This window comes from Astatotilapia calliptera, chromosome 19, assembly GCF_900246225.1.
Source record: "Astatotilapia calliptera chromosome 19, fAstCal1.2, whole genome shotgun sequence".
NCBI classification, from domain to species: domain Eukaryota; kingdom Metazoa; phylum Chordata; class Actinopteri; order Cichliformes; family Cichlidae; genus Astatotilapia; species Astatotilapia calliptera.
The window spans coordinates 18470000-18496818 of NC_039320.1; the positions used below are offsets into that span (position 1 = coordinate 18470000).

Consider the following 26819-nt stretch of genomic DNA (forward strand, 5'->3'; position numbering starts at 1 on the left):
TAGTTTTTTTTTTTTTTTTTTTTTTTTTTTTTTTTTGAGGAGGGAAAATGAATGTTGCTTTTTTTTTTTTTTTAGAACATAATGACTGTTGTGCTTTAGACTGACACTTTTTATTATTGGTCCTAATCAGTTATGGTTTAACGGCAAAAAAAAAGAAGAAAAAGGGCGCTAATGATAATCATTTGATGTAGAGTACCTCCTATTTGGCATTTATGCACGTGTGGCAGGGAAATGCAACTTACAGTAACTATTTTATATGAAACTGTACTTTTATTACTGAACACACTCAGATTTAAGAACTAGAAATGAACATGTATAGTTTTAGTAAGAAGATATAGAGTGATTTTTGAATTATACTTTATATAAATCAACCTGACTTGTTTCCAAGGCAAAGAACTCGAAAACCACCTGGATATAAAGTAATAACAGTGTACAGCACTTAAAATCAAACCTAAAGAAAAGAGAATCATATATAATTCCTCTATAATCCTTGTTGGTAAATTAAGATCTTTTCACTTCCAATGAAGGTCTGAAGTCACTTCCTACTGCGTGAATCAGCATTTCCTCCCCAAAAATCAGGTTTGTGGATATGATCTCCCTTGGTGTGGGATTTCTAATGCTTGTGCGTCTGTATAGATAAATCAGCAGTGGCAAACTTAATTTAAACACTCAAGGCGGGTGGAGAAAATGCTGACAATTTTGTTAGTTTGCTGTATATACTTGCTCATGTATGGTATTTGCCTAGATGTAGAAATATTGTTATTTTATTCGTGCTGCACACCTTGCTTGAGCATAACTGGCTCTTTATTTCAAAATGTTTTTCTTTTTTTGTTTTTGTTTTTTTTACTGTGGAATGAAAATAGAGAAGAACAGTGAAATATGCTAAAAACAGGTACAATATGTCACCAATACATCAATAAGTGAGTGTAACACTTCACTTTAACGTGGCCTTTTTCCAGGAAATTAAGAGAGTGATCCTCTATAATACTGTGGTTGGAAGTATTGTAAAAATGATATTTGTCACATATGTATTTAATCAACAGTAATTTGTCTTCGTGATGCACAACACATTAGTGGTGTCAGCACTTGTTATAACCTTTGCAGGCCCGTTATGATGATTTTAACATTAGTGCTTAGTGCGTACTGACTTGTAAAAAGGCCACTGTGTTTGAAGTGTTATCTCCAAAAGTTTTGTGTTTTTGCTGGTTACAAATATTGACACATCTACTATATTTTAGAATCTCCTGGAGGTACAAAACATGACCTCTTTTATAGCAATTATTTCCAAGGTAGTATGCCAAAGTCACCTTAAAGAAAACAAAAAATAATCAGAAGTTGTTTTTAAATGTCTGACTAGTTAATCAAAGTAATATATTTTAATTAATATATTTTAATATAAAAGATCTATTTGCTAATTGTTTTTGACAAATCAACAGGGTATTTACTATATTAATATATTGGCTGTCCCGTTCTTTCCTATAGTGTTTTTTTTTTCTAGGCTGGACAGACCACCGTGCAGAATAATCACTTTTCAAATAGTCCAGGTATCTGATATTCTGTATGGTCCAGGTTTTTTAGTGAATCCATTGGTCTATATTTTTCAATGAAGATGTTGTCTAAAGTGTAGCTTTTACTTGTCTATTTGCATCATCACTTTATGAAAAGATAATGTTTTAATGCACCATTTAAAAGTCATTCATTTAATATAGTTTTATTTTTTAGTTGGTGGGTGTGTCTTGTGGAAAGTTGTTTTTGAGGGCTAGAATCTAGTAGGAGTTTCACAAGGCATAGAAATTTCACTTATTAAGGACATAATGATGTTTTAATTAGTGATACAGATGTCTCTTTTATTCTCATTTTTGATCCCCATTAAACATTTACGTCATATTTGGTTGAAAGTGATGTTAGAGTCCTGCTGGACTGGATTGCACTGCAAAAAATATTAACAACAATCATTCTCAATCCTAAAGGCAGCTGACATTTTGGTTAATGATGACTGAAACAAGAGTCCAACAGCAGTCCCAATCAATACTAAGGCTAACTGTGTGTGTGCATTTGGATGTGTAGAGCACATCATATAGAAAATGGCTGGAAGAAGGGAAGGGGGGGGTCTCCACTTTTTTTCCCTTCTTCTTTTAATGTCATGTTTGACACTAGGTGAATTTCTTAAATGTCAGTGTCATTTTGTCTCCATTTAAAACTCCAGGTGAATGTAATATAGTAATCAGAACTTGTAAACAAAGTGTATTTTATCAAAGTAATAGAATATTATGAATAAATAATAATGGAAAAAGTTTCTTCTTTGACTGCATCTTTATTGTATTTTTTGTCTTTGGTACTATTTATAATTTTATATATATATATATATATATATATATATATATATATATATATATATATATATATATATATATATATATATATATATATATATATATATATATATATATATATATATAATTCGAGCTCGAGAGGATGTGGAGGGTGAAGGTAACGGTGGTCCCCGTGGTAATCGGAGCACTAGGTGCGGTGACTCCCAAGCTAGGCGAGTGGCTCCAGCAGATCCCGGGAATAACATCGGAGATCTCTGTCCAGAAGAGCGCAGTCCTGGGAACAGCTAAGATACTGCGCAGGACCCTCAAGCTCCCAGGCCTCTGGTAGAGGACCCGAGCTTGAAGGATAAACCGCCCGCAGGGGCGCGCTGGGTGTTTTTTTTTTTATATATAAAATTTATTTTTTTTTAAAGCACAATAATGTTACGACCCCTGTATGGGCCAGTCTGACAAAAAAAATTCTGTTGCTCCAAAGTTTGACATAATAACCCTGATTGCTGTAGCTGAGTTATCCCTGACTGTCTTAGAAAAATGTAAAAAAGAAATGTGGTGGGGTGTCTCCTAAAGATCTCTGCCCTTAGGAGGGATACATGTTTTTATATGAGGTCACCACACTGTCACAGTTGGGGAGGGGGTATTATTTTCATTAAATAGCTTCAAAAAATAAACTATATTTAATTTAATATTTAAAAACATTTGGGGTCAGTATATTATCCACAAGAGTCCAGTTGTTGAATAAAGAACAGGAACACTCTATGACGCTGTTGAACTGCATTATGAGAAATGTAGAGCCCAGGAGTTATGGAGCTTGGTTCTCCAGACAACTAGAAAGTCATGATACTTTTCCGGTCTTTTAGAAAGTATTTGCGCCGGCCACATCTCTTTCTTTCCCCTCTTTATGAAAGTCCCAAACTGCTGCAGTATCCCTTTAAATGAGTCTAAATGAATTCTGTGCTTCTTCCTATTCAGTGTATAATATTGGGGATTATATTTCAGAGTAACAGCGGTATTAATAATAGTAGTGCGCCTTTAACCAGTGTGCGTGCGCACATGCGTAAAGTGTACTAGTAGTTGGTCGCGCATGGCATCTTCGTGCCTGCTTGTATCTACTGTCCTCTGCCGCTGGGTCGCTGACGATGCCGAGCGGAGCAGGGCGCCTCTACGTTTCTGTGTGCGGCTACAACCGCAGTTGCGAAGACTGAAGTCGGATGAGACGGGAGAGGGGCTTGAAAAACGACGATGGATGGTCCGAGCTGTTTCTCATCGCCCGGACAGCTTTAACATCAGGGGAAACGCGTGGATTTATTAAAGGTGAGAAGTGGGGCTGTCCAGCACGGAGGAAATATCCCCCTTATTCGCCCATAGCCACTTACATCCTCCCTATCTGATGCTGCTGCTGCTGCCACCGATGATGATGATGCTCTAAACGCAACCTGCGCGATTTTCCTCCGGTAAAGGCCAATTCCCCGCCATGTATCTTACTTGGCTGTGGAGACACCAGTAGGATTTGAAGAAATGCAGAATTGTCATTGTTTGTTAACCAAAAAAATACAAATTAAAAAAATAAAAAATAAATGTATGGACATCACGACACACATTCCCCACTGCGGAAATAAGGTAAATAGGCGGTTAAATCAGCAACATGGCTGCGTTGATGCTCTGCCGTCGCTTTAGAAGTGATTTTTAAGTGTTGCGGTGCTGCTCAGCGTTAGAATTAAGGCTCGTAGAAAGGGAGAAGTGAATGATATCAGCGGCGGAGAGATACTGCAGTAACCGAGTCCTTATGTTGACTCGCGTCAAAGGATGTTGTCATTACCTTGGAGCTGAAGGTGCGGTTACAGTAAAATGCACCTTTCCATGCCTGTGATGATTACTACACAGTCTGACTTCACTGCAAGCATCTGACATCCAAATTATTACGAGCTTGTGATTGTTTATGGGGAGATGAATAAATGGCACTAGCCAGAAATCCCATTGATCGGGACCGGTGAAACAGTGATCACACCGACTGTGATCTGAATGTGCTGAATTTATTTTGGCATGAATTATTAAAAACTTCCATCAAATAATCAACTTAACCGTTAAACTGTCATCTGCTTACAGGCTCTGATTACACGTCTGTGAACACGAACTGCCAGTGTGCAACCCTTGTTGCATACTCATGAATTTCAGCAGTTACCTCATAGAGGGAATTTATTTACAATGAACCATTGTGATATTTTGCTGACATGTCTCTGCTGGGTCTTCCACTGCATAACCAATGTTTTTTAACCATTTCGCCAAAGGGCAGCCGTGCCCCTTTGACATATCTGCTCTAAAAATGCCCCCAAAGCTCTTTTTTTTCCTCTATTTAGAATCACAATTATGATATATAATTGGTCTGACTTTATCCAAACTACCATGCTTTGCCAGCTCCAAAGGCATGTGATGGTGTTTATAAGCACTGAAGCTGATTTTTGACTATTGCACAGAGTGGTTTTGCTGCTTGTGAAACGAGTGGTTGTTGTCAAAGAGCTGAAGATGAGTCATTCAGTTGCTCAAAAAAATTAATTATTTGGAAAAAATCTGACATTTCGTTTGGTTTTTCAAGCAAACATCAGATTCCCACAACTGGATTTTCTGCTTTACTCAACCCGCTGTTTAGGAAGTGGGAGGTTTTGCTTGTTAGAAAGCCAGGCTGTAGTTAAAGAAATCACCCAAAGCTGTCGTATGGCAAAAATATTGATTGAACATTTGAGAAAAATATCAGCAGATTGTTTGATGTTGAAAATAGTCTTTAGATGTGGCTCTTATTATATTAATATCTATTATTTAAAACTTAATTTCAATGAAGCGTCCCCTTTAAAAATCTTTGCTGGCTCTTGTAAGCAGCACAGAGAAATGTTCAAGACAAGGGAGAGGTGCGAGTTTGTGACTGGAAATAGGCTCTGTCATAACATTAGAGATCAGTCTGTCTAAAACAAGGTTGGATAGAAGTGAAAGCAAAATAAAAAAAGGGGGGGGGGGGCTTCTTGTCTACACACTTCGAACCTTGGCTTCTATGGTTTGCTGATCAGCTGAATGCCCTCAATTCATCATTAGAATAAGCAAGTAATCTAAACATGTTTGGGATACTCTTGAGTCCTTGGTCCCAGGGACACCCAGTGCTAATGGCTTATTGGCTATCCCTAATGTGCTCTGTGTCCGTCATCATTAAGTGGTTCCTTTGCAGCTCAGTCGGTGTCATTAGCCCACAGGATGCAGTCACTGCTGAGCGGGATGTCATAGAGAATTATCATTTGCACAGACCACAGGCACTGGAGTGCTCCCTTGCTGGCTCACCAGTATCTCTACAGGAGGCGATGGAGGGGAGGTTAAGAAAAGCACAAAGTGAGAGTTAATAAGTCCTTGAAGGAGGTAAACAAGGGAGGTGTTAATTACTTATTTAAAAGTCTACTACATTTTGTCAGCGTGAAATAGCTCATCTCTCGTAGTAATGGTGGTGTCGAGTCAATATCAAGACACCCTCGCTGACCTTTTTCAATTTGTTTTTTTTTCACAGGGTCAACGTTTAAGGCTTCACTTTGTTGACATACAGTGTGCGGCAGGTAAGTACTTTTAAAATCAGTGTGATGTAATATGTCACATGTAAAGCATGTCATATAAGCGCTTGGTAAGCAGGAAAGGATACGGTGTCCATGTGCAAATTGTCTTCACGGTAAATTATTTTTGTCAGATAAGAAAACAAGTCCAAAAGAATTGGTGGTAACGGTAAATTAAATTGTCCTGTGTTTGAGAGAAGTGACACTGTAAAGAAGTGACTGGAATCACAATAATAAAAGCCATGGAGATTCTTTTGAAAAATAGTACAGAGAAAGAAGTGAATGAAGTAATGAAACCTGTGTTGTTTCAAAGGGGGCTTTTCTTTCCCTGCTGAGCTGAGAAGAAAACATACACCAGCAGTGAATCCTGTTTGAAAATGCACAACAGAGTCAACAGTGAAGTTCAATCAGGCAGCAACAGTTAAAGCTCTTCAATAGGCATCTCTTCTTTGGTATCAGATAATTATTTGGGGGCACTGAGAAATATTTACATGCTCGTGAGTTTAGAGCTAAATAGATTTTGTCATCATATTTTAAAAGATTTGTAGAGATTGCAATTTCCTTGGCTTCTTGAGATTTTCTTTCTAAGAACTGCAATAGACAGCATACTTTTCTTTAATGCAAAATTTATTTTCACTAGTAAAGAATTGATAAGATTGAATAATTTTGCCAAACTGCAGTAAGTTACACTTACTCTTTCATTGCTCATACCGAGGCTGATACTGATAGCTTTAGCCATTTTGCCTTTGCTACCTTTTTAAAATATCCATGTTCAGCTTGGTGAGGGGGATTTAAGTGTCTTATTAAATTTGTTGTTCCATTTTGTGGCGATTTATTTTGCCAAGGTTTGTGTCTTCACCCAATAAGATGCTAGTATATGACTGTTTGCCTATGCCATTGTGGTCTGGCCCATAATAAGCCATATATGTACATGAGGCTGACTGGCTGGTCACCTGTCTGGGCAAAGAACACTGGAAATCAGCTGATTCTGGTCTCTTGTTGGTCAGTTGGCGCATCTCTAGTTATTTCCACTTCCCCCAAGAGTTAGATCGCGTAATTGATCTAAAACATTCTCACATTGGTAAGCTAGTATAGCCAGAAACTGGTAAAACTGTCTATGCAGAAATACTGGAATACTATATATAAATATCCCTTATGTAACCCACCCTAAACTACAACCTATTCTGGTCATTATGTGAGTTTTAGAAGCTGGAGAGCAAACATTTTCCACATTTTCAAATCTTTATACTAAGCTAAGCTATTTGGCACCTGATTGTAGCTTCATATTAAACCTACAAATTTCAAAGCAAAATCATCTACATAGTTGACCAAGGTTATATTGATGACTAACGCTGTCCTTTGTGCAGAGGGTAAATTGCAAACTTCCTGCTGGTACAGCCGTATTCAAGGGTTCATCTGAGTGTTTCAATAATTCATTATAGCCACATAATGGATCACTTACTGTGTGCCCTCCACTGGTAAATGTAATTTAGACTTGAACACCAGATCCTTTTCTATTCTGTTTTATCCACAAAAATCATCTGTTCTGTATATATCTGCATTTTCTTTAGTTTTATGCAAGAAGTGTAGTTCATTCAAATCCTTCTTAGTCCTATCTCTATGACTTCTGACACTGAAATGAGTTGTGTGTTGCATTTATTACTATGCTGCTGTGCAGTAAGCACAGTAAGAGTAAGTGCTGCATGCACTGGTGTTTGATGTGCCACAGAATGATCGAGGAAGGCAGTAAACGAGGCAAGGCCATGGTGGAGAAGAGACAGCTCTTCATGGAAATGAGTGAGTGGAGTCGACTGCGAGAGATGTCTTTTCACTATCTCATGTAATGCACAAACATGCATGGTCCCTCGCGTGTAATTCCTCCCACACAGAGCGTATCACTGATTAAATAAACATTCAAAAAGCTTTAAGTGATATTTTTACTTTGATATCAGATTACATTTGTCAGGTATAGATGATTTTTTGAGACTGCGTTTCTCTTATTTTTCAGGAGCTCAAAACTTTGATGTCATCAGACTGTCAACTTATAGGACTGCCTGCAAACTTCGGTTTGTGCAGAAGAGATGTAACCGTAAGAAAAAAATGTCACCTCTTTTCAGCCGTTATAACACCAGCAGAAACATTTGTTTGAACATGAATGCAGACTTGATTGATTGTATTCTGTCTGTTTGCCAATCCCCCCTCACAGTTCATCTGGTGGATGTCTGGAACATGATCGAAGCCTTTCGTGACAACGGGCTCAACACATTGGACCACAATGCTGAAATCAATGTGTCACGACTGGAGACTATTCTGTCTTCCATTTACTACCAGCTCAACAAGCGGCTGCCCACCACCCACCAGATCAATGTGGAACAGTCCATTGGGCTCCTGCTCAACTTCATGGTGGCCACATATGATAGGTATGGAATAGGTGCACAACACAGAGAAGTACTATACTGTAGTCTAGTCTGTAGGTGGTGTTGTTTGGATAGAAACAACAAACAACAAAAGAGTAAAGGCACAGCTCTTATTTAGGATCTTTTAAAGATAATATTTACCAAAGGAGGGTGGCACATTGGAGCAGTGGTTAGCACTGTTGCTTCACAGCGAGATGGTTCATGGTTTGAATCTGCTGGCTAATAGCAAATTCAAGATAAGTGTAACTGCAGGACTGCAAGAAAATTTACTGTATGCAGTAAAAAAAAAATTCAACAGAACAACAAGCAAAGATGAATCCAACATGAGTTTTGCAATAAACTGTAAATAGTTTTTATAAATAGGTTAAAAAGACAAAAAGTGGCTACAGATTACTGGATCAAGTCCACTAATATAAAACATGTGGAAACCTCACATTGTCACAAAAGAGGAGCTGAAGCCATCAACTATTTGACATTGTTGCTTCAAATCAGTTTTTAGGTAATAATCAATTCTTAATCGCTTATAAAATGCATTGCTTAAAAAAAGCTTTTTCTTATTTGAAATAAGATACACAAATCACACAGATATCACAAAGATACAGACTTGGCACTGACTGAGGAGACACAGGAAACACGGAGCACAGGAGGAGCACAGGAACAGAAACCAAGAAACCAGAAATGATAAATTATGAAATCAAAGACTATATAATAACTGAAAATACAAAACACTGCGTCACTGACCCAGGACCGTGACATAAACTTTGTCACCTGCTATCATTCTGTTGTCAGTCTGCTATTGAATGGGTCAAGCTGGCAATTACGTACTTTATCAAGCTAAGTGTTTTTCCAGTGTTGGATTTAGTGTAAACTTGTTCAGCTAACATTATCTCAGGATGGTCATGCAGTTGAGTCGTATTCCCAGGGTATTTTCATTTATTATTTTCTATTTATTTTCATTCTTTTAACAAAAAATATTGATATTTCATGTCCCTGGGTTAATACAGTATCACCATGCAAAAAATCACAATACTGTGCTGGTTCGATTTTTTTTCCCGCCACCCCAAATATCTCAGCAATTGAAGTTCAAGAGAAGAAGTGACAGTTCTAAAAATGATCTACAGCAGATCAATGGTGTCGAAAGTCATCCCCTTAATAGAAGAAAAAACTAGTAAAAAAATCCATCAAAAACCTTACACAGGACCCGAGAGATACACTGGAGCCTGCAGATAATCCACTGTTTGCTAAAGCCTCAAAAGAAATGGTAGGTTGGCTGTCAAGGAAGGGAAACTAGGATAAAAGACTGAGGTGTGCCAAATTACACAAGAACCGGAATGAAAATCAGTGGCAACAGGTCTTGGATTCATATGATTAGTATATATGGAGGAGATCAGGTACAAAAGTATCTGCAGCTATCTGTAAAACACAGTACAGACTCTGTCATGGTTTGACTTTGCATTTCAGTCAGTGGTTTTGGGGGATCTTATCAAAATTGATGGAATTATGAACGTAGAAAAGTGCCATCAGATTTTGATTCGCCATGCAATACCATCTAATATAATCTGATTAGCAACAACTTCATTTTTCAGCATGACAATGATCCCAACCTTGCCACTGCAGTAAAAGCATACCTGGATAGAAAAACAGTAGAAAACTATCAGTCATTTGGAGTGGCCTCCCCAGAGCCCAAACCTCAACAGAATTAAACAAAAGGGAGCCAACATCCAAAGAAGAACTTAACTTTGAATGTCCTTCGGGAAGTGGGAAGAGAACTATTCCTGACGACTACTTAAAGAAATGGCAAGTAAGAGAGTTCAGGTTGTGTTGACGAATGTAGGTGGTTAAATTAAATACTGACTTTCAAGCTCACTAATAAATCAGTAATTTCGGGAGCCTTTTCTCATCTTCCTAGCAAAATATATAGAAATCTGAGGTGGCTCTGGACTTTTGCACAATGCTCTTTTTGAACCTTTTTTAAATCAAGTGCAGTTTTAAAATTTCAACCCATAAATCTTCACAAATCCACATTTCTGACTCTGTGATTTGTCACACTAACAGAAAGACTGCCACCTCCCAAAGATTTGCTTGGGCACTTCCAAGTGTTCTCCTTCTGGTTTGTGTTGTGTTATATGTGATTAAAAAGACCAGGGGAGAACATTTCCTGTAGCTGCTTAACTTTCAGGATGTTAAATAGACACTTATACATGGCTGAGTTATTTCCAAACATAATCAAAATACAGTAAAACCATTACTGGCACTTAGATGGTCCATGGATCTTGTTTTCAGAAATCCCAGAAATACAGATTGGTGCAGAGGACAGAGTATCAATGACCCAGCAATCGATGAAGAATGTAAAATGTTATTAACTTCTAGTAGGTTCAAAATCAGGATTTTAGGTGGGTATGGATCAGGCTAACAAATAGACTCTAAGCTAGCTAATAATTAAGATTATACAAGCATATTTACTTTTATTAAAGGACCCTGTCTATGTACATTTAACTAACTGAAATATTAAACCGCTCATCAATCAAAAATGTTAACATATAAGCTACCCTGTACCGGTCGACAAAGTCTGGTAACCCTGGAGATGTTTTACGGTACGTCCCTCCTCTTAATATCCACTTCCTGAATCAGGGAGGTTTATTATTGACCATAAAGCACTCTCTCATTATTGTACCTCGTGTACTCAAATTGATTGGCTGCTTGCCCTCTCCATTCAGGGATCCATTCAATTGGTTTACTTTTATCTGTAAAGCCATTCTGGTCCCACTCTGTTATTATTCATGCTCCCGTATCTCTGTGAAACTTTTGGAAACGACTTGCTGCAGTCACAGGAAGCAGTTTTGCTATCTGTCCCTCAGGTCCAAACTGAATTAGGCAGGAGAGCTTTCATCCACTCTGTTACTTCTGCTCGGAAGCAAGAGCTAAATGAATCTCAGACGAAACAAGCTGGTCTCGCTAGGCAAGTTAAAACGATTTATAAGAAGAATACAGGGAGTGCAGAATTATTAGGCAAGTTGTATTTTTGAGGAATAATTTTATTATTGAACAACAATCATGTTCTCAATGAACCCAAAAAACTCATTAATATCAAAGCTGAATGTTTTTGGAAGTAGTTTTTAGTTTTAGCTATTTTAGGGGGATATCTGTGTGTGCAGGTGACTATTACTGTGCATAATTATTAGGCAACTTAACAAAAAACAAATATATACCCATTTCAATTATTTATTTTTACCAGTGAAACCAATATAACATCTCCACATTCACAAATATACATTTCTGACATTCAAAAACAAAAACAAATCAGCGACCAATATAGCCACCTTTCTTTGCAAGGACACTCAAAAGCCTGCCATCCATGGATTCTGTCAGTGTTTTGATCTGTTCACCATCAACATTGCGTGCAGCAGCAACCACAGCCTCCCAGACACTGTTCAGAGAGGTGTACTGTTTTCCCTCCTTGTAAATCTCACATTTGATGATGGACCACAGGTTCTCAATGGGGTTCAGATCAGGTGAACAAGGTGGCCATGTCATTAGTTTTTCTTCTTTTATACCCTTTCTTGCCAGCCACGCTGTGGAGTACTTGGACGCGTGTGATGGAGCATTGTCCTGCATGAAAATCACGTTTTTCTTGAAGGATGCAGACTTCTTCCTGTACCACTGCTTGAAGAAGGTGTCTTCCAGAAACTGGCAGTAGGACTGGGAGTTGAGCTTGACTCCATCCTCAACCCGAAAAGGCCCCACAAGCTCATCTTTGATGATACCAGCCCAAACCAGTACTCCACCTCCATCTTGCTGGCGTCTGCGTCGGACTGGAGCTCTCTGCCCTTTACCAATCCAGCCACGGGCCCATCCATCTGGCCCATCAAGACTCACTCTCATTTCATCAGTCCATAAAACCTTAGAAAAACCAGTCTTGAGATATTTCTTGGCCCAGTCTTGACGTTTCAGCTTGTGTGTCTTGTTCAGTGGTGGTCGTCTTTCAGCCTTTCTTACCTTGGCCATGTCTCTGAGTATTGCACACCTTGTGCTTTTGGGCACTCCAGTGATGTTGCAGCTCTGAAATATGGCCAAACTGGTGGCAAGTGGCATCTTGGCAGCTGCACGCTTGACTTTTCTCAGTTCATGGGCAGTTATTTTGCGCCTTGGTTTTTCCACACGCTTCTTGCGACCCTGTTGACTATTTTGAATGAAACGCTTGATTGTTCGATGATCACGCTTCAGAAGCTTTGCAATTTTGAGACTGCTGCATCCCTCTGCAAGATATCTCACTATTTTTGATTTTTCTGAGCCTGTCAAGTCCTTCTTTTGACCCATTTTGCCAAAGGAAAGGACTTTGCCTAATAATTATGCACACCTGATATAGGGTGTTGATGTCATTAGACCACACCCCTTCTCATTACAGAGATGCACATCACCTAATATGCTTAATTGGTAGTAGGCTTTCGAGCCTATACAGCTTGGAGTAAGACAACATGCATGAAGAGGATGATGTGGACAAAATACTCATTTGCCTAATAATTCTGCACTCCCTGTAGAAACCTAATAAAGCAGGTGAATAATCATTTGTACGTCCACGGTCAACCGTAGTTTAAGGTTTAGTTAAAGATTCTTCACATTTTGTATGCTAAAGGATGCAAAATCAACACTGCAGTCATATTTTTCAATTTTATTTTTGTTCGTACTCCTGAATGTTAGTTTTTCCTCTTAAATGACAAAACTTCAGGTTAAATTAAAAAAAGAAGCATGAAAAGCATAAAAACCATAAATTCCTAGTACTATAGGAGCAGAATTAATAAACAAATGTATATTTTATTCATTTTGAATTCAACTTTCTGCTTCTTGGAATGCTTTCCACTTGCAGTGAAAGCCATGGGAAGTTGACAGTTTTCTCAATGAAAGCCATGCTGGCAACAATGTGTGGAGGGAAGATTGTTGACAAACTACGCTGTAAGTACAATTTTGACTGCTTTTTTTAAAAGCTGATGTTTTGGTTAATTACATATGCCAGGGTCTGCATGTAGTTACTCGAGTTAAACACACAGGGGCACTGCTGCAACATATATACAGTATTCATTTATTTTAAATGCATTAAGTTAATGCTGAGTCTGTGTACCTAGGATCAATAGTTTCCATTCACATAAATGTCAAGTGCCGGTTTGCATCCTGTTTTTGCTCAAAAGTAAAATGTGACATTTGCTTTCTCAGATATTTTCTCGCAGATCTCCGACTCCAGTGGCGTCATGGTGTTTGCAAAGTTTGATCAGTTCCTTCGGGAGGTGCTGAAACTCCCCACAGCCGTGTTCGAGGGCCCATCATTCGGCTACACGGAGCACTCAGTGCGGACGTGCTTCCCTCAGCAGGTAGGAAGAGAATATTGAATCAGCTTTCTCCTTTACTTTTTTCAAAGTCTTCAGTGCTTTACACTTGTTCAACGCATGCATGTGTGTGTTTGTATCTAGAAGAAGATCATGCTGAACACATTTTTGGATGTGTTGATGGCAGATCCTCCCCCGCAGTGTCTTGTGTGGCTGCCGCTCATGCACCGACTTGCTAATGTTGAAAATGGTAAGTTTTCCCAAACCAAATTTAATACTGAGAAGAGATGCTTGAGAAAGGAATAATAATTCACTATTTTTAGACATTTTCTCTCATGGTAACATTTTATAAAGTGAGTGAAATATCATAAAAAACCAACAAGGAAATCCTGTTATACGAAAAGCCAGAAGAAATCATGAAACCAGTCTTGGCTTGGCTCCAAGACCAAAATCAAGACGATGACAACAAATTGTGTAAATAAATTATAAATGTACTTTCCCGTCGCTTATTTCTCCAAATTAATAAAAATATTTTCTCTCTACATTTCATATGCTAATGAGGGGGCGGGGTGGGGGGACGTGGGCTGTCTTAAAGATGTGTCATAGTGTCAACTTTCTAGCTATTGGTTGTTACAGAAGTGGTGGAGTCAACTCAGAAGATCATTTTTAATTGTCCTTTATCTGTAAAGCATTGACTAATTTCTCAAGTAAATATAGTGGAGTATAAGGTAACATAAAATTGACATACGTAAAGTATCTGAATTTTTTTATTATTTAAAACAAACCAAATACAGAAGTAGCTCTGAGATTAGTGACATCACCACTCTGACAGGAAAGTGTCTTTGTTTTCGTGTTTATCCACTCAGTCTTCCATCCGGTGGAATGTTCTTATTGCCGGAGTGAGAGCATGATGGGTTTCCGGTATCGGTGCCAACAGTGCCATGGCTACCAGCTCTGTCAAAGCTGCTTCTGGCGTGGCCATGCTAATGGTCCCCATAGCAACCAGCACCAGATGAAGGAGCACTCGTCTTGGGTAAGGGGAAAAGGCTCTGATTATTTCTCAGTCTTACATTATGCTTTTCCCATTTCCATACAATTGAAAAGTCAATATCTCTTCGGTCTCATCTCGACTGATTTTATGACATAGCAACCATGTGCCCACATTTCTCGTCCTTTCAGACAAATTCAGCAGGGATTTAATGGGGTTTTACTCATCTTGGCAAATAAAATTGTATTGACTGAATTTACTGTGTTGCTGCCCCCAAAGCTCAATCATTATGTTATAAATTGAAACATGGGAAGTCTGAACCCATTTCACATACCACTTGGATTTTACACAGAGAAGAATGACTGCTCTTGTAGCCTGAGGACTGGAATGACATGCCGGAGAAAAACAAAACGCTTTTTCTCTGATATAAAAAAAGAAAGAAAATTATAACATGGGGTAGGTGCATGCATCTGTTTGGGATGTTGTCCTGCTTCCCTGATAAATTGGTATGATGTACGCACACCAGTGAAATTATTTGCTGTTGCCATTTGGATGCTTTTTCTGTTAACCTCGGTCCTGATTACCTGGCAGTATTACTGGCTATGTGACAGAAAAAAATGGATGCTCATCCATTTTTCAATTGCTCTCTATCTGCCTCCAAGTGCAGTACATTTATTTTTCCTACTTTTATTTGTTAGTTAAATCTCAAGTGTGAGATTATACAGGCAAGGACATGCATTTTTATTCCTACACCACATCTCACTACGTTGTGCTAACATTAAGGTTCGTAGCAAGAAAGAGGAGTGCTGTTTACTACAGCTCTGCACGTCGCCCCGATTTTCAAGAACAAGGTTGATGTGCAGAGCTGTAGTAGCTACAGACGGATGTGTTTAATCAGTCACACTATGAAGATATGGGAAAGAACTTGAACTGTATCATTTTTATGTGCATAAAAACTAAATACCATTTCTGCTTGCCCTAGGGAAAATAAACATTTAGCTCAACATATGAGGACCATAATAAACAATAATAAATAAAATAAACATTGGTACTTAAAAATATCTGGATCATATAAAACATGGTTAAGAAGCATTTAGAATAAAATCATTATAGCAGAATAAAATGCTTCTTTACCTTCTTCCTGACTGCAGGTGAGAAAACAGGCTGCGAGATAGATGGCAGGGATCATTTATGATGCTGTCACCTGCTGTTTTCACAATCCTGTTCAGTTTGTGTCTTTCCTCAGACCTGCTGTTTCCAAACCAGCAAGTGATGCAGGACATGATTATGCTCTCGGTGGTGCCTCTGTAATAGACTGTCAGGGGTGGAGTGGCGAGGTCCCGCTTCAGGTTCAATGTCTTCATGTTACAGAGGAGATGGAGACAATGTTTTACCTCCTTAATGAGGGCTGTGGTGTTGTCACTGGAGTTCAAACCTTCCTTCAGATACACTTCCTAATACTTGGTGCACTTTGCCTGCTCTACTATAGATCCACTGATGGTCAGTGGTGGGACACAACTGGAGGTTGTCCTCCTGACATCCATGATCATGTCCTTAGTTTTGTCTGTGTTCAGAGTGCTGAGTGTTATCTGGTAGAGTGGGGTCATTAAGACCTGATTGCACAGTGGGTTTATAGCCTTCTGCTGTCTGGAACGCAGCCACAAGCGCTGCGTGTCCTTGTTGTTTGTAAAATGATTTGACAGTTTTTCACATAATGCTTGTTTTCAGTTGCTTCTTCGTATGCTATAGGCTGAGCTGTTTCCAGATGATAACTCTGATCCTCGGTGGTGAATAGACCTCAGTTATCAGCTGTGGCTTGTCACCAAGTGTCTTGACAGTTCTGATGACAGTCACATCGTCTGTGCATTTGTTTACAAATTCAGTGACAGCATCTGTGTATTCCTAGAGGTCTATACAACTCCCTTGATGTAGCTGTGTCTCTAAAGGTCCACCGTGCGCACTCAAAGCTGTCCTGCAAGGATGTATTAGCCTCATGAGGCCGCTTTCTGATATCTGACTTGCCGGAGGCATTTGGCTCATTCTGGGCCTGCATTCAGGTGTCAACATGACAGTCAAGTGATCAGAGCTACCAGTGAAAGAGTTGGTGAAGGTAGTTTAAGAAGAGAGCTGAAAATTAGTGAGCAGCAGTACAGCTTCATGCCAGGAAAGAGCGCTACAGATGTAGTGTTTGACAGCGCTGATGGAGAAGTACAGAGAAGGTCAGAATGTGTTGCAATGTGTCTTTATGGCTCTAGTAAAATCACATGATAGGATGCCAAGAGAGGAGCTGTAGTACTGCACAAGGAAGTCAGAAGTGACAGAGAAGTATTTGATGGTGGTGCAGAACATGAGGGCAGCAACAATAGCGAGGTGTGCATGAGGAGTGACAAGGTGGGGGTGGGATTACATCATGGATCAGCTCTAAGACCCTTCTTGTTTGCAGTGGTGATGGACAGGCTGACAGATGAGGTCAGGCAGGAATCTCCAAGGACTATGATGCTTGCAATTGACATTGTGATCTGTAGTAAGAGTAGCAAGCAGGTGGAAGAGAGCCTGCAGAGATGGAGTCATGCTTAGAGGGGGAGGTGAAGTTGAAAGAAGCAGTGAAGGTGCATGAATATAAATACCTGTGGTTAACCATCCAAAGCAATGGACAGTGCACAAGAGAGGTGAGTGGAGATGAGCGTCCGGGGTGATTTGTGACAGAAGGATAACAACAAAAGTGAAAAGAAAAGTTTCTAAGTTGAGACATTCGGTCAAACAAAAGAAAGACATGAGGCAGAGTAGAAGGTAGCTTAAGGTGCTAAGATTTTCATTGGGAGTGATCAGGAGGGACAGGATTAGAAATGAGTACATCAGAGGGACAGCTCAGGATAAGCACTTTGAAGGCAAAGTTAGAGAGGCACTGAGATGGTTTGGACATTTGGAGAAGAGTGATAGTGAATATATTGGACAAGGGATGTTGAACACAGAGGTGCCAGCCAGGTGGAAAACAGGAACACCAAAGGATGTAGTGAAGGAGGACATGCAGAGGATTAGTGAGAGCCGAAGAGGATGCTAGGGACAGGATGAGATGAAGGCAAATGATCTGTTGTGGTGACCACCTTGTACCGCACTAAAATATGTTGAAAGATGCTCTAACCTGCCAGTATGAGAAAATATAATTTAAAAAATCATAAGATATGAGTGACTTCAGTTAAGAAGTTAAAGTATCACTCATCAGAAACATTAGGGATAGTACTGTATACTTTTCCCATATAATTCAGAGTTTCCTAAAGAGTGAAATACAAGTGCTGGAAATCATCCTAAACCATTGGTCAGAGTAGCCAAACCTAAATGTGTTTGTTATATTTTGAAGCTTCTTCCCTTATTTCTCCTGAATGAAGCATTGCTGTCAAGCTTCACTGCAGTTTTTCAGCCATTTGGATTAAAGAATCCACCGAACCTGCTCAATAGAAGCTTTTACTGAGTATGCAACAAGTACTTCTCATCCCCACTTTTCCCACAGTAAACAACGTCTTGACCTAGTTATGTAAATGACTTCTAACAGCGTAAAACTGTTTTCACTCCAACACAGTCACAGCAGTCAACAAAATTGCAAAGCTAACCAATGCGTTGTTTGTCTTGCCTAACTCACAGAAGTCTCCGGCTAAAAAGCTGAGCCATGCCATCAGTAAATCGCTAGGCTGCGTCCCCATCGGAGAGCCGCCACATCCCGTATTCCCCGAGCAGGCCGAGAGACCACAGGAGCTCACCCACACTGTGTAAGTACTCTTCCCAATGCATTTGTTCCTGCTCTCTCTGTCATTATTGAGGGAACCCCAGCAGATTTGTTGATTAACAGCATGGCAAGGATCAGTATCCTCATGATCTATAGTCTGCTACCGTCATGTAACTGCCTCCATCTTTCCACTTTGCTGTCACCACATGACTGATAGTGCGCCATCCTGCTCAGACATCTCGTCCCTGATTATTTGCTACCATGGAAATGCTGATATACTACACAGATTCAGCCGCTGCTGCCGTTAAGCGCAGTCATCCTCATCAGTCTGTTGGCAATGAAACAGGGACGATGGTATAAATCTCAGATTCTAGGCTTTGGGAAATCATTATAGAAAATGCATTATATTCTGCTGGTGTCCTAAACCCTGAAGACTCATTTACATTTCAGCTGAAAAATAGTACTATTAACATAATCAATTCCACCACTGAGATACTTTCACGTAGCGTCTTCTTTGTTGCACTGAAACTCCAACGCTTTATGGTCTCCACCAAGACAACATCTAACTGTGTTTTGAGTATAAAAACAGTGGTCCATGGTTGTTCTTGTCTATGGCGTTAACATGATCGCAGGAAATCTCTCAACTTTTGTATTTGAGCTTTCGACAGTTCCCATAGCACGTTTCATAACAAAATCCCGCTTCATATTCCAGTCACGACCATAAATCTAAGCTGTCTGTATATCCTTTTGTTGCTGGCAAGCAGTGTTGGTCAAGTTACTTGAAAAAAGTAATCAGTAACTAATTACTGATTACTTCCCCAAAAAAGTAATCCCGTTACTTTACTGATTACTTATTTTCAAAAGTAATTAATTACTTAGTTACTTAGTTACTTAGTTACTTTTTAAAAACACGATTTACAACCTGAATAGGTGATAAAGCGATAGATCTTTCAGCCCAATTCTACTTTTTCTACATAATCCATCATACAAAATGTAATCAAATGGAAAAGTCTCTTTTTTAACTTGTTTTATCATTTTTAATCTTTTAACTTTATGCATCAAGCAAAAATTTAATTATATGCAACATTCTATGACTTGAATAAATGAGTTTAACATTTAAACCTATTTTCTGCACATTCCAGCACATAAAATAAAATAATTTTTTGTGTTTACACTCACTCTTTCAAATAGATGCAAGTAAAACACAGCAGAACATAAATAAAGTCAAAGACTCAGCGGTCCTGTTGCTCTATTTTCACCTGTAAAGCAGGACTGCAGTAGGCGGAGGTTTACCCTGGTGCAGGTGTGCAGCGGTCAGTGGAAGGATACGGCAGTGTCTCTGTGAGTTTCCCATTACCTCGTTGCACACTCGGTGCTTCCTTGGAAGTTTAGGGGTTTTTTTCGCTGTAAAAAGAAGTTTTCTTCCCACGCACGATGGACGCTAATGTTTTTGTCACTTTTTATGGAATCAAACTCAAAGTAAGGTCAGTACTTCCATGCTTTAAACGCTGCATGCTCATACTCTCTCCCGCACTCGATATGTGATCCATTGTTGATCTGCACACAGCTGTTGTCACTAACGGCGCACTCTCTTACGTCACTGTCGTGAGACATTCTCGCAAAAAAACACGGTTTTAGTAACGCAGTAACGCAGCGTTCCTACGGGAAAGTAACGGTAATCTAATTACCGATTTTGCAATAGTAATCCCTTACTTTACTCGTTACTCGAAAAAAGTAATCAGATTACAGTAACGCGTTACAAATAACGCGTTACTGCCCATCTCTGCTGGCAAGTGTCAGTGAGTAATTGATAGTGCACTGCATCACAGGGGAGAAAGTAGCTTCGTGAATACCAAGAAAATTGACACAACGTAAATACATTCGCATGATTTCCTGTTTTACCCCGATTCGCTTTTATATCCAGACTCTGCCCACTGCCAGGGGGCTTTTTCTGCATTGTGCCCAAACTTATGCGTTTAAGATGGAGTTTACATTTGCATAAATTTACAATTCATCACAACAGGGAGAGCCAACTGTCGACCCGGATGTTTTCCTCCTACTGAGAGATAAGGCGATTGGATTAGCTTGCACACTATAGGCTGCGTAGCATGAAATTACTTCACACAAGTAGATTAATATTGATAAAAAATAAAATTTGTGGCTAAAATATATTTAGAATTATGTATCTCTAGGGGCCACAGGAAGTTGCAATCCATATCTATATCTATCTTTTTTTTATGATGTTGATTATTTCAGACAGTGTAGTCACGGAGAATATGGAGCTCCGTCACAGAGAAACCAGCTGGGGCTTTTGTTTAGAGCTCTAAAACTGGTTTTAATTGCTCAGTATTTTCTGATGTAAACTAAAATTTGCAGTGAGAAAAGGCCCTTGATTAAATAATACTGAATATAATATAGCTTAGAGGAAGTTGTACCACGATTATTTCTACTTTTTATAATTTTACTTTTAAGTTTTAATAGCTTATTGGGCTTTAATAAAAAAAATATGTTTGGCATTCTTTCTTTGAAATTCCAAGAACTTATTGTTATGATCTCCTTTGAGGGTTTTGAACACAAAGTGCATCCTCATGCTCTTGCAGATGGCATTTTCAGGTTGCTGAAACTCTGTATTCATGTTTGCTGACTTTTAGGATAATGGATGTGACTGTTGACCCCTTCTTTTTATATATTTTTGTCTCTATTGTTATGTCTGAAAGGGCATTTACAAAAAAAATAAAACATCTATTTTTGGTTCCAGAAATGATTTTATGTTTTGATTTGTGTGGCGATGAAGTAGCGCCTCTCATCAGCTGTGCAATGAAAAGAAGCTTTTAAACCTGACAACCCTTCAAAATATGTATTCATCAGCGACTGTCATTCTCAATTTTGGTTCGGATTAAAAGCTCCCAAATTTAACTGTGCAGGTCTTCAAAATAGCAGGCAGATACATCTGCAAAACAACACACAGGGGGAAATAACAGTGTTGTTTAGTTCTTTGGAATATGATCCTTAGTATGAAATTATACATTAAACATGACACTTAAGTCTGCTTATCTTTAGATGTGAGAAAAGTACTAGCATGGCTCTATCTAACTGTAACAAAATCTACAACCTCATTAGCATTTTATATGTTACACAATTACTGGACACTTTATTAGGTACACCTTGCTACAACAGGGTTGGATCCACTTTTGTCTTCTCAACTGCCTTAATTTTTTGTGGTATAAATTCAGCAAGGTGCTGCGAGTGTTCCTCTGAGATTTTGGTCCACATTGACGTGATAGCGTAAACGCAGCTACTGTAGATTTGTCGGCTGCACATTCATGAAGGGAATCTCCCATTCCTCCACATCCAACAGGATTTCTATTGGATGTGGCGAGATCTGGTGACTACGCAGATCATATGAGTGCAGTGAACTTGTTGCCATGTTTAAGAAATTAGTTTGAGGTCATTCAGTTCAAATCAGGTTAATTTATATACAGATAAGGACAATATTATTAGCTTCTCTCCCTTTATTTAAAGTATTTAAAGTATTTTCCAAGCGCTTTTAAACAGAGCAAGGAATTTTTTAACACAGCTTTTCCAAACATCCTGGTTTTATTTTGTATGCTTACTTTATTTTACCTTGCACACAGAAACATAATCAGAATTCAGTAATGTTCACTTTGGTCTTCTGGAGGTAGTTCTTCACCAGGAGTGATGTGTGTTTGGGATCATTGTCGTGTTGGAAGACAAAGTGATAACTCAGACCCAGTTTTGGTGCTGACCGTTTGAGGTTTCTCATTCAAAATCTTCACATATCTTTCTTCCACTTTCCACCTTCCACCTCACAGTTCCAGATGCACTGCAGCATCCCCACAGCATAATACTCCCACCACCATGTTTCACTGTGGGGATGTTGTTCTTTGGGTTGTACACGTCTCATGTCTTTCTCCAAGCATAAACAGTTTCAGTATGACCAAAGAGCTCTAGTATTTCTGTTTCTCAACGTTGTCCTTAGAATACTTCAGGCTTGAAGTTATCTTTTTTGTATTTGTTTTCTTGGTGTACAACCTTGCAGTCTGTTCCTGTGGAGGGTTCGAGTGATTTTCGTCTTTAAGACAACAATTGCCAACTTGGTAAGTCATTCACTAGAGTTTTGGCAGTTGTTCTGGTGTCTTTTGACACATCTCTTTATTTCCAGAGTCTTTGAAATCTTTCTCTTCCTGCTTCTGCCAAGCTTGTGCCGTACTGTGTGGCTCTCTTTGAATTTCTTGATGATACTTCTCACTCCAGTTCTTGACACTTGGAAACGCTGCTATAGCTTTGCATATCCATCTCCTGCTTTGTGAGTGCCAACAGTTCTTTTTATCTCAAGTCCAAACCGATTTCTTTTGTTTTTGGCGTGATGCTTTCTCAAGTGACAGCTCAAACCCATGCCGAAGTTTTTATACTGTGTGCAAATTTGGAGATAACTCTCAGTTTTAACTTGATTTTACAACCTTTACAAGGTTAAATTTCATCAATACACAGCAGTAGTTTGTGCAGTTGCTTAATAAAAAGGTCAGTTCTCCAGAGGGACTAATAATATTGATCATGGTAATTGGTAGATGTTTTTTGTTTTGTTTTTTTCTGAAGTAATGTGTCTAAAAAGAAATTATTTCTGGTTTCTAAAGAAAACTACAATGTATGGAAATTCTATGTTACAAATCCCTTGCTATGTTAAAAAAACACTTTCTTCATCTGTAGTGCCAAATCACAATAACAGCCACCTCAAGGCACTTTATACTGTAAGGTAAAGACCCTACAGAGCAAGCACTATGTGATGGTGGGAAGCAAAAACTCCCTTTCAACAGGAAGAAGCCTCCACCAGAAGCAGCCTCAGGGAGGGGCACTCATCTCCCTCCACCAGAGATGGGCGCGTTACTGTAATCCGATTACTTTTTTCAAGTAACGAGTAAAGTAAGGGATTACTATTGCGAAAATGGTAATTAGATTACCGTTACTTTCCCGTAGGAACGCTGCGTTACTGCGTTACTAAAACTGTGATGTTTTTGCGAGAATGTCTCATGACAGTGACGTAAGCGAGTGCAACGTTAGTGACAACAGCTGTGTGCAGATCAACAATGGATAATATATCGAGTGCGGAGAGAGTATGAGCATGCAGCGTTTAAAGCGTGGAAGTACTGACCTTACTTTGAGTTTGATTCCATAAAAAGTGACAAAAACATTAGCGTCTGTTGTGCGTGGGAAAAAAACTTCTTTTTACAGCGAAAAAAACCCCTAAACTTCCGAACAAGCACGAGTGCGCTATGACGTAATGGGAAACTCACAGAGAAGCTCGCGGATTCTTCCACTGACCGCTGCGGCACACCTGCACCAGGGCAAACCTCCGCCTACGCCAGTCCTGCTTTACAGGTGAAAATAGAGCAACAGGACCGCTGAGTCTTTGATTTTATTTATTTTCTGCTGTGTTTTACTTGCATCTATGTGAAAGAGTGAGTGTAAACACAAAAATATTTTATTTTATGTGCTGGAATGTGCAGAAAATAGGTTTAAATGTTAAACAAATTTTTTCCGTCAGAGAATGTTGCATATAATTAAATTTTTGTTTGATGCATAAAGTTAAACGATTAAAACTGATAAAACAAGTTTTAAAAAGAGACTTTTCCATTTGATTGCCTTTTGTATGATGGATTATGCAGAAAAAGTAGAATTGGGCTGAAAGATCTATCGCTTTATCACCTATTCAGGTTGTAAATCATGTTTTTAAAAAGTAACTAAGTAATTAATTACTTTTGAAAATAAGTAATCAATAAAGTAACAGGATTACTTTTTGGGGGAAGTAATCAGTAATTAGTTACTGATTACTTTTTTCAAGTAACTTGACCAACACTGCCCTCCACCAGTTTGGGGTTAAGTGGAAATAGGGAGACAGGACAAAACCAACTAAGAGAGAGAAGACTAAATTGTAATGACATACTGCAGTGGTAAAGAGTGAAAAGAGGTGCTCAGAGTATAAAAATTACAGTTAGTGGCTGTGAATAGAGCGGTGCTTCAACCATGTTTCTTCAGTAATTATGAAGAAGCAGCTTTAAAACTTAGCTTAACTTAGCATAAATACCAGAAATGGGGGAGCTAGCTAATCTGGCTCCAGATGAAAGTTTAAAGTTTAAAAGCCTCCCAGCACCTCTAGAGCTGATTAATTTACATCTGTGATGTTTAATAAAACATAAAAACTGAAAAATAACAACTACGCTTTGATGTTATATGATATTTGTTGTTTGACTGTAAGACAAGGACAAAATTAAATTGAACTGTACCGTTAAATCCAACATCAAATTGTAAATCGTATGCCCTCGTTGTAGCCATGAGCCATGAGTTCTGCCGCTAATGGAATAATTCTGTTTTTTAATGGGCAGTTTAATAAAAAAAATGATGGGGGAACACAGCAATTATCTGCATACCATTCCGAGTTCCCTGCTGGCTATAGAAATGGATCCCTCAGATAATTAGTCACAGGAAAACTGCCAGGCTTCTACTTTTATTCTACATCGACTTCATTTTACTGGTGATGCATAAGAGTGAGAGAGATGCAGTGTTGGAATACTAAAACTATTGCTGCTGCTTGCCAATTCTGATGAATGTTATTTGTGAAGAGATGGTGTTTCATATCGTAAAAGCAGAGGACATACATCAGTGCGATCTCTTAGGTGTGTGTGTGTGTGTGTGTCTGTGATGGCTGACGGAGCTTCTGTGAGTGACTAATAATGGCAGAATCAGGCTAGAGAGTCAAGTTTGATCAAAACGCCCAAATCGAACGGACACGAGTCTCCCAGTTGTCCAAACTCTCATATCATCTTCAGACAAAGTGCATCTATTCTGAAACTATTCTGAAATATTTACTGGCATCTGAAAGCAAAGACCAACAGTGAGCTGAGCTGTGAATTTCTTCTCTCCACTCTAACTGTCAGCGAGATTCTTGGGGATTTGTGTTTTAGAGAGGAGTTATAGGTTTGGGATGCACTGTCTGTCTCAGAAACTTTAAATCTAGGATGCGGCTTCTTACCTTCAGACTTAGCACCGCTTCTGCCAAAAGACTTTAAGCACCAAAACAGACTAAGAGTCAAAAAATAGGCATCTTGCCGTACTTTGCATTTAATGTGGAACACACCAAGTCTGTGAGTCTGTAGGCTCAAATTCTCTCTTCCAATGTTTAATATTTAGTAACCAATTTTCCACTCTCTATATAATCCCTAGAAATCCATTAACATTTTAAAATGCTTTCCTCTGTTTTATGCCTCTTCTTCTTTTTCTTTTTTTTATTCTCCAGGTCAATGAAAATTCCATCAGTGTCATTAAAATGTAGAGAACAGGCATATAATTCACTTCACTGAGAGCGTGATCCATTGGGTTTTTATGGCCGAGGTACTGTCAGCCTCGCGGGAAATAGGAGCACAGCAGGAGAGGATGCTTCACGCTTGCTTATTATTTTTAGCCGACTGAGGACGATTGAAGGCACCCGTCCTTTTCAGAAATAAGGCGAACGAGTGTGCATGAGGTGCCACTAGACTTAATTTTCCCAGTACCCCCTTCAAAGCCAAGTATAAATAGCACGTGGTACATTGTCATTCGCTGCACGCAGGTAACACAAAGCTTAGCGCATTGCAGACTTTGATCTCTTAGTGCCTAAATGTTGTGTCAATTCACTCCTGGTTGACCTCTGAGGCGCCGCCCAAATGTCTGGCCTGTGTGTCCTTAATCAGCGTTCAGGGAGTCAGTGAATCACAGCGTTGCAGACACTGATGTGAACGAGTCGGGATGCCTGTTAGAGTTCATTCTAACATTTAGAGGAGAATGAAATACTGCTTTACATAAGAGGAAGCTTTTTTATGGCACCCTGCTGTGCCAGAGGAGTTTTATTGGTATGTTCAAAAAGGGCTGATGATTATTTATAGAAGGCTAACTGTGAAGAGCTTTGACTTATGTAACTCACTAAAGGTAAGGGGAAGAGTAAGGATATATAATTGCAATTATAGTAGAAACTGTAGAGTTCATTGTGCGCTTGTCTGCTGAGGAGATGATAAAACATTTGTGCTTTTTTTTTGTTTAGAGGTTGCAGAGGAGGTATTTTGAGCAAAAGGCATTTCCCCCTAATTTCCACTGTGTTAGCGAGAGGTGAAGAGAGGAGAGTGAGCGTGTGCGAGAGAGAGAGGGAGAGAGAGAGAGGGAGAGAGCAAATCTACGTCGTCACAAAGTCACATGACCGCTGAGTTTCCTTGGAGACAACAGCAGTGTAATAGTGAGATGCTCGCCTGCTCAGTTGAGGGCAGATTAGGCATCTGGCAACAGCAGCAATTGGATGTATTTTGCCAGCCAGACAGGTGCTTTCTCTCCTCACAGAGGTAAGTGTGGCGCCTCGCTTCCTGTCCTCAGACTGGAGCTCACCTTCAGGGTGGATTCTTTTTTTTTTTAATGTGAT

At 39.2% G+C, this 26819-nt stretch overlaps 1 protein-coding gene across 5 annotated transcripts in view; it reads left to right on the forward strand.

Annotated features, from left to right (window-relative positions):
- Positions 1–3421: 3421 nt before the first annotated feature.
- Positions 3422–26819, forward strand: part of dtnbb (dystrobrevin, beta b) — a 39465-nt gene continuing 16067 nt past the window's right edge. For 4 of the 5 annotated variants that reach the window (XM_026151321.1, XM_026151323.1, XM_026151324.1 and 1 more), the window contains exons 1-10: positions 3422–3644; positions 5875–5920; positions 7644–7711; positions 7923–8003; positions 8121–8334; positions 13196–13281; positions 13540–13694; positions 13794–13899; positions 14516–14682; positions 18277–18401. In XM_026151321.1, coding sequence (XP_026007106.1) covers positions 7645–7711; positions 7923–8003; positions 8121–8334; positions 13196–13281; positions 13540–13694; positions 13794–13899; positions 14516–14682; positions 18277–18401 — 1001 coding nt within the window. In that variant the 5' untranslated portion in view covers positions 3422–3644; positions 5875–5920; position 7644. The remainder of the gene's footprint in view (positions 3645–5874; positions 5921–7643; positions 7712–7922; positions 8004–8120; positions 8335–13195; positions 13282–13539; positions 13695–13793; positions 13900–14515; positions 14683–18276; positions 18402–26819) is intronic. The other variant, XM_026151322.1, reaches the window with a different exon arrangement.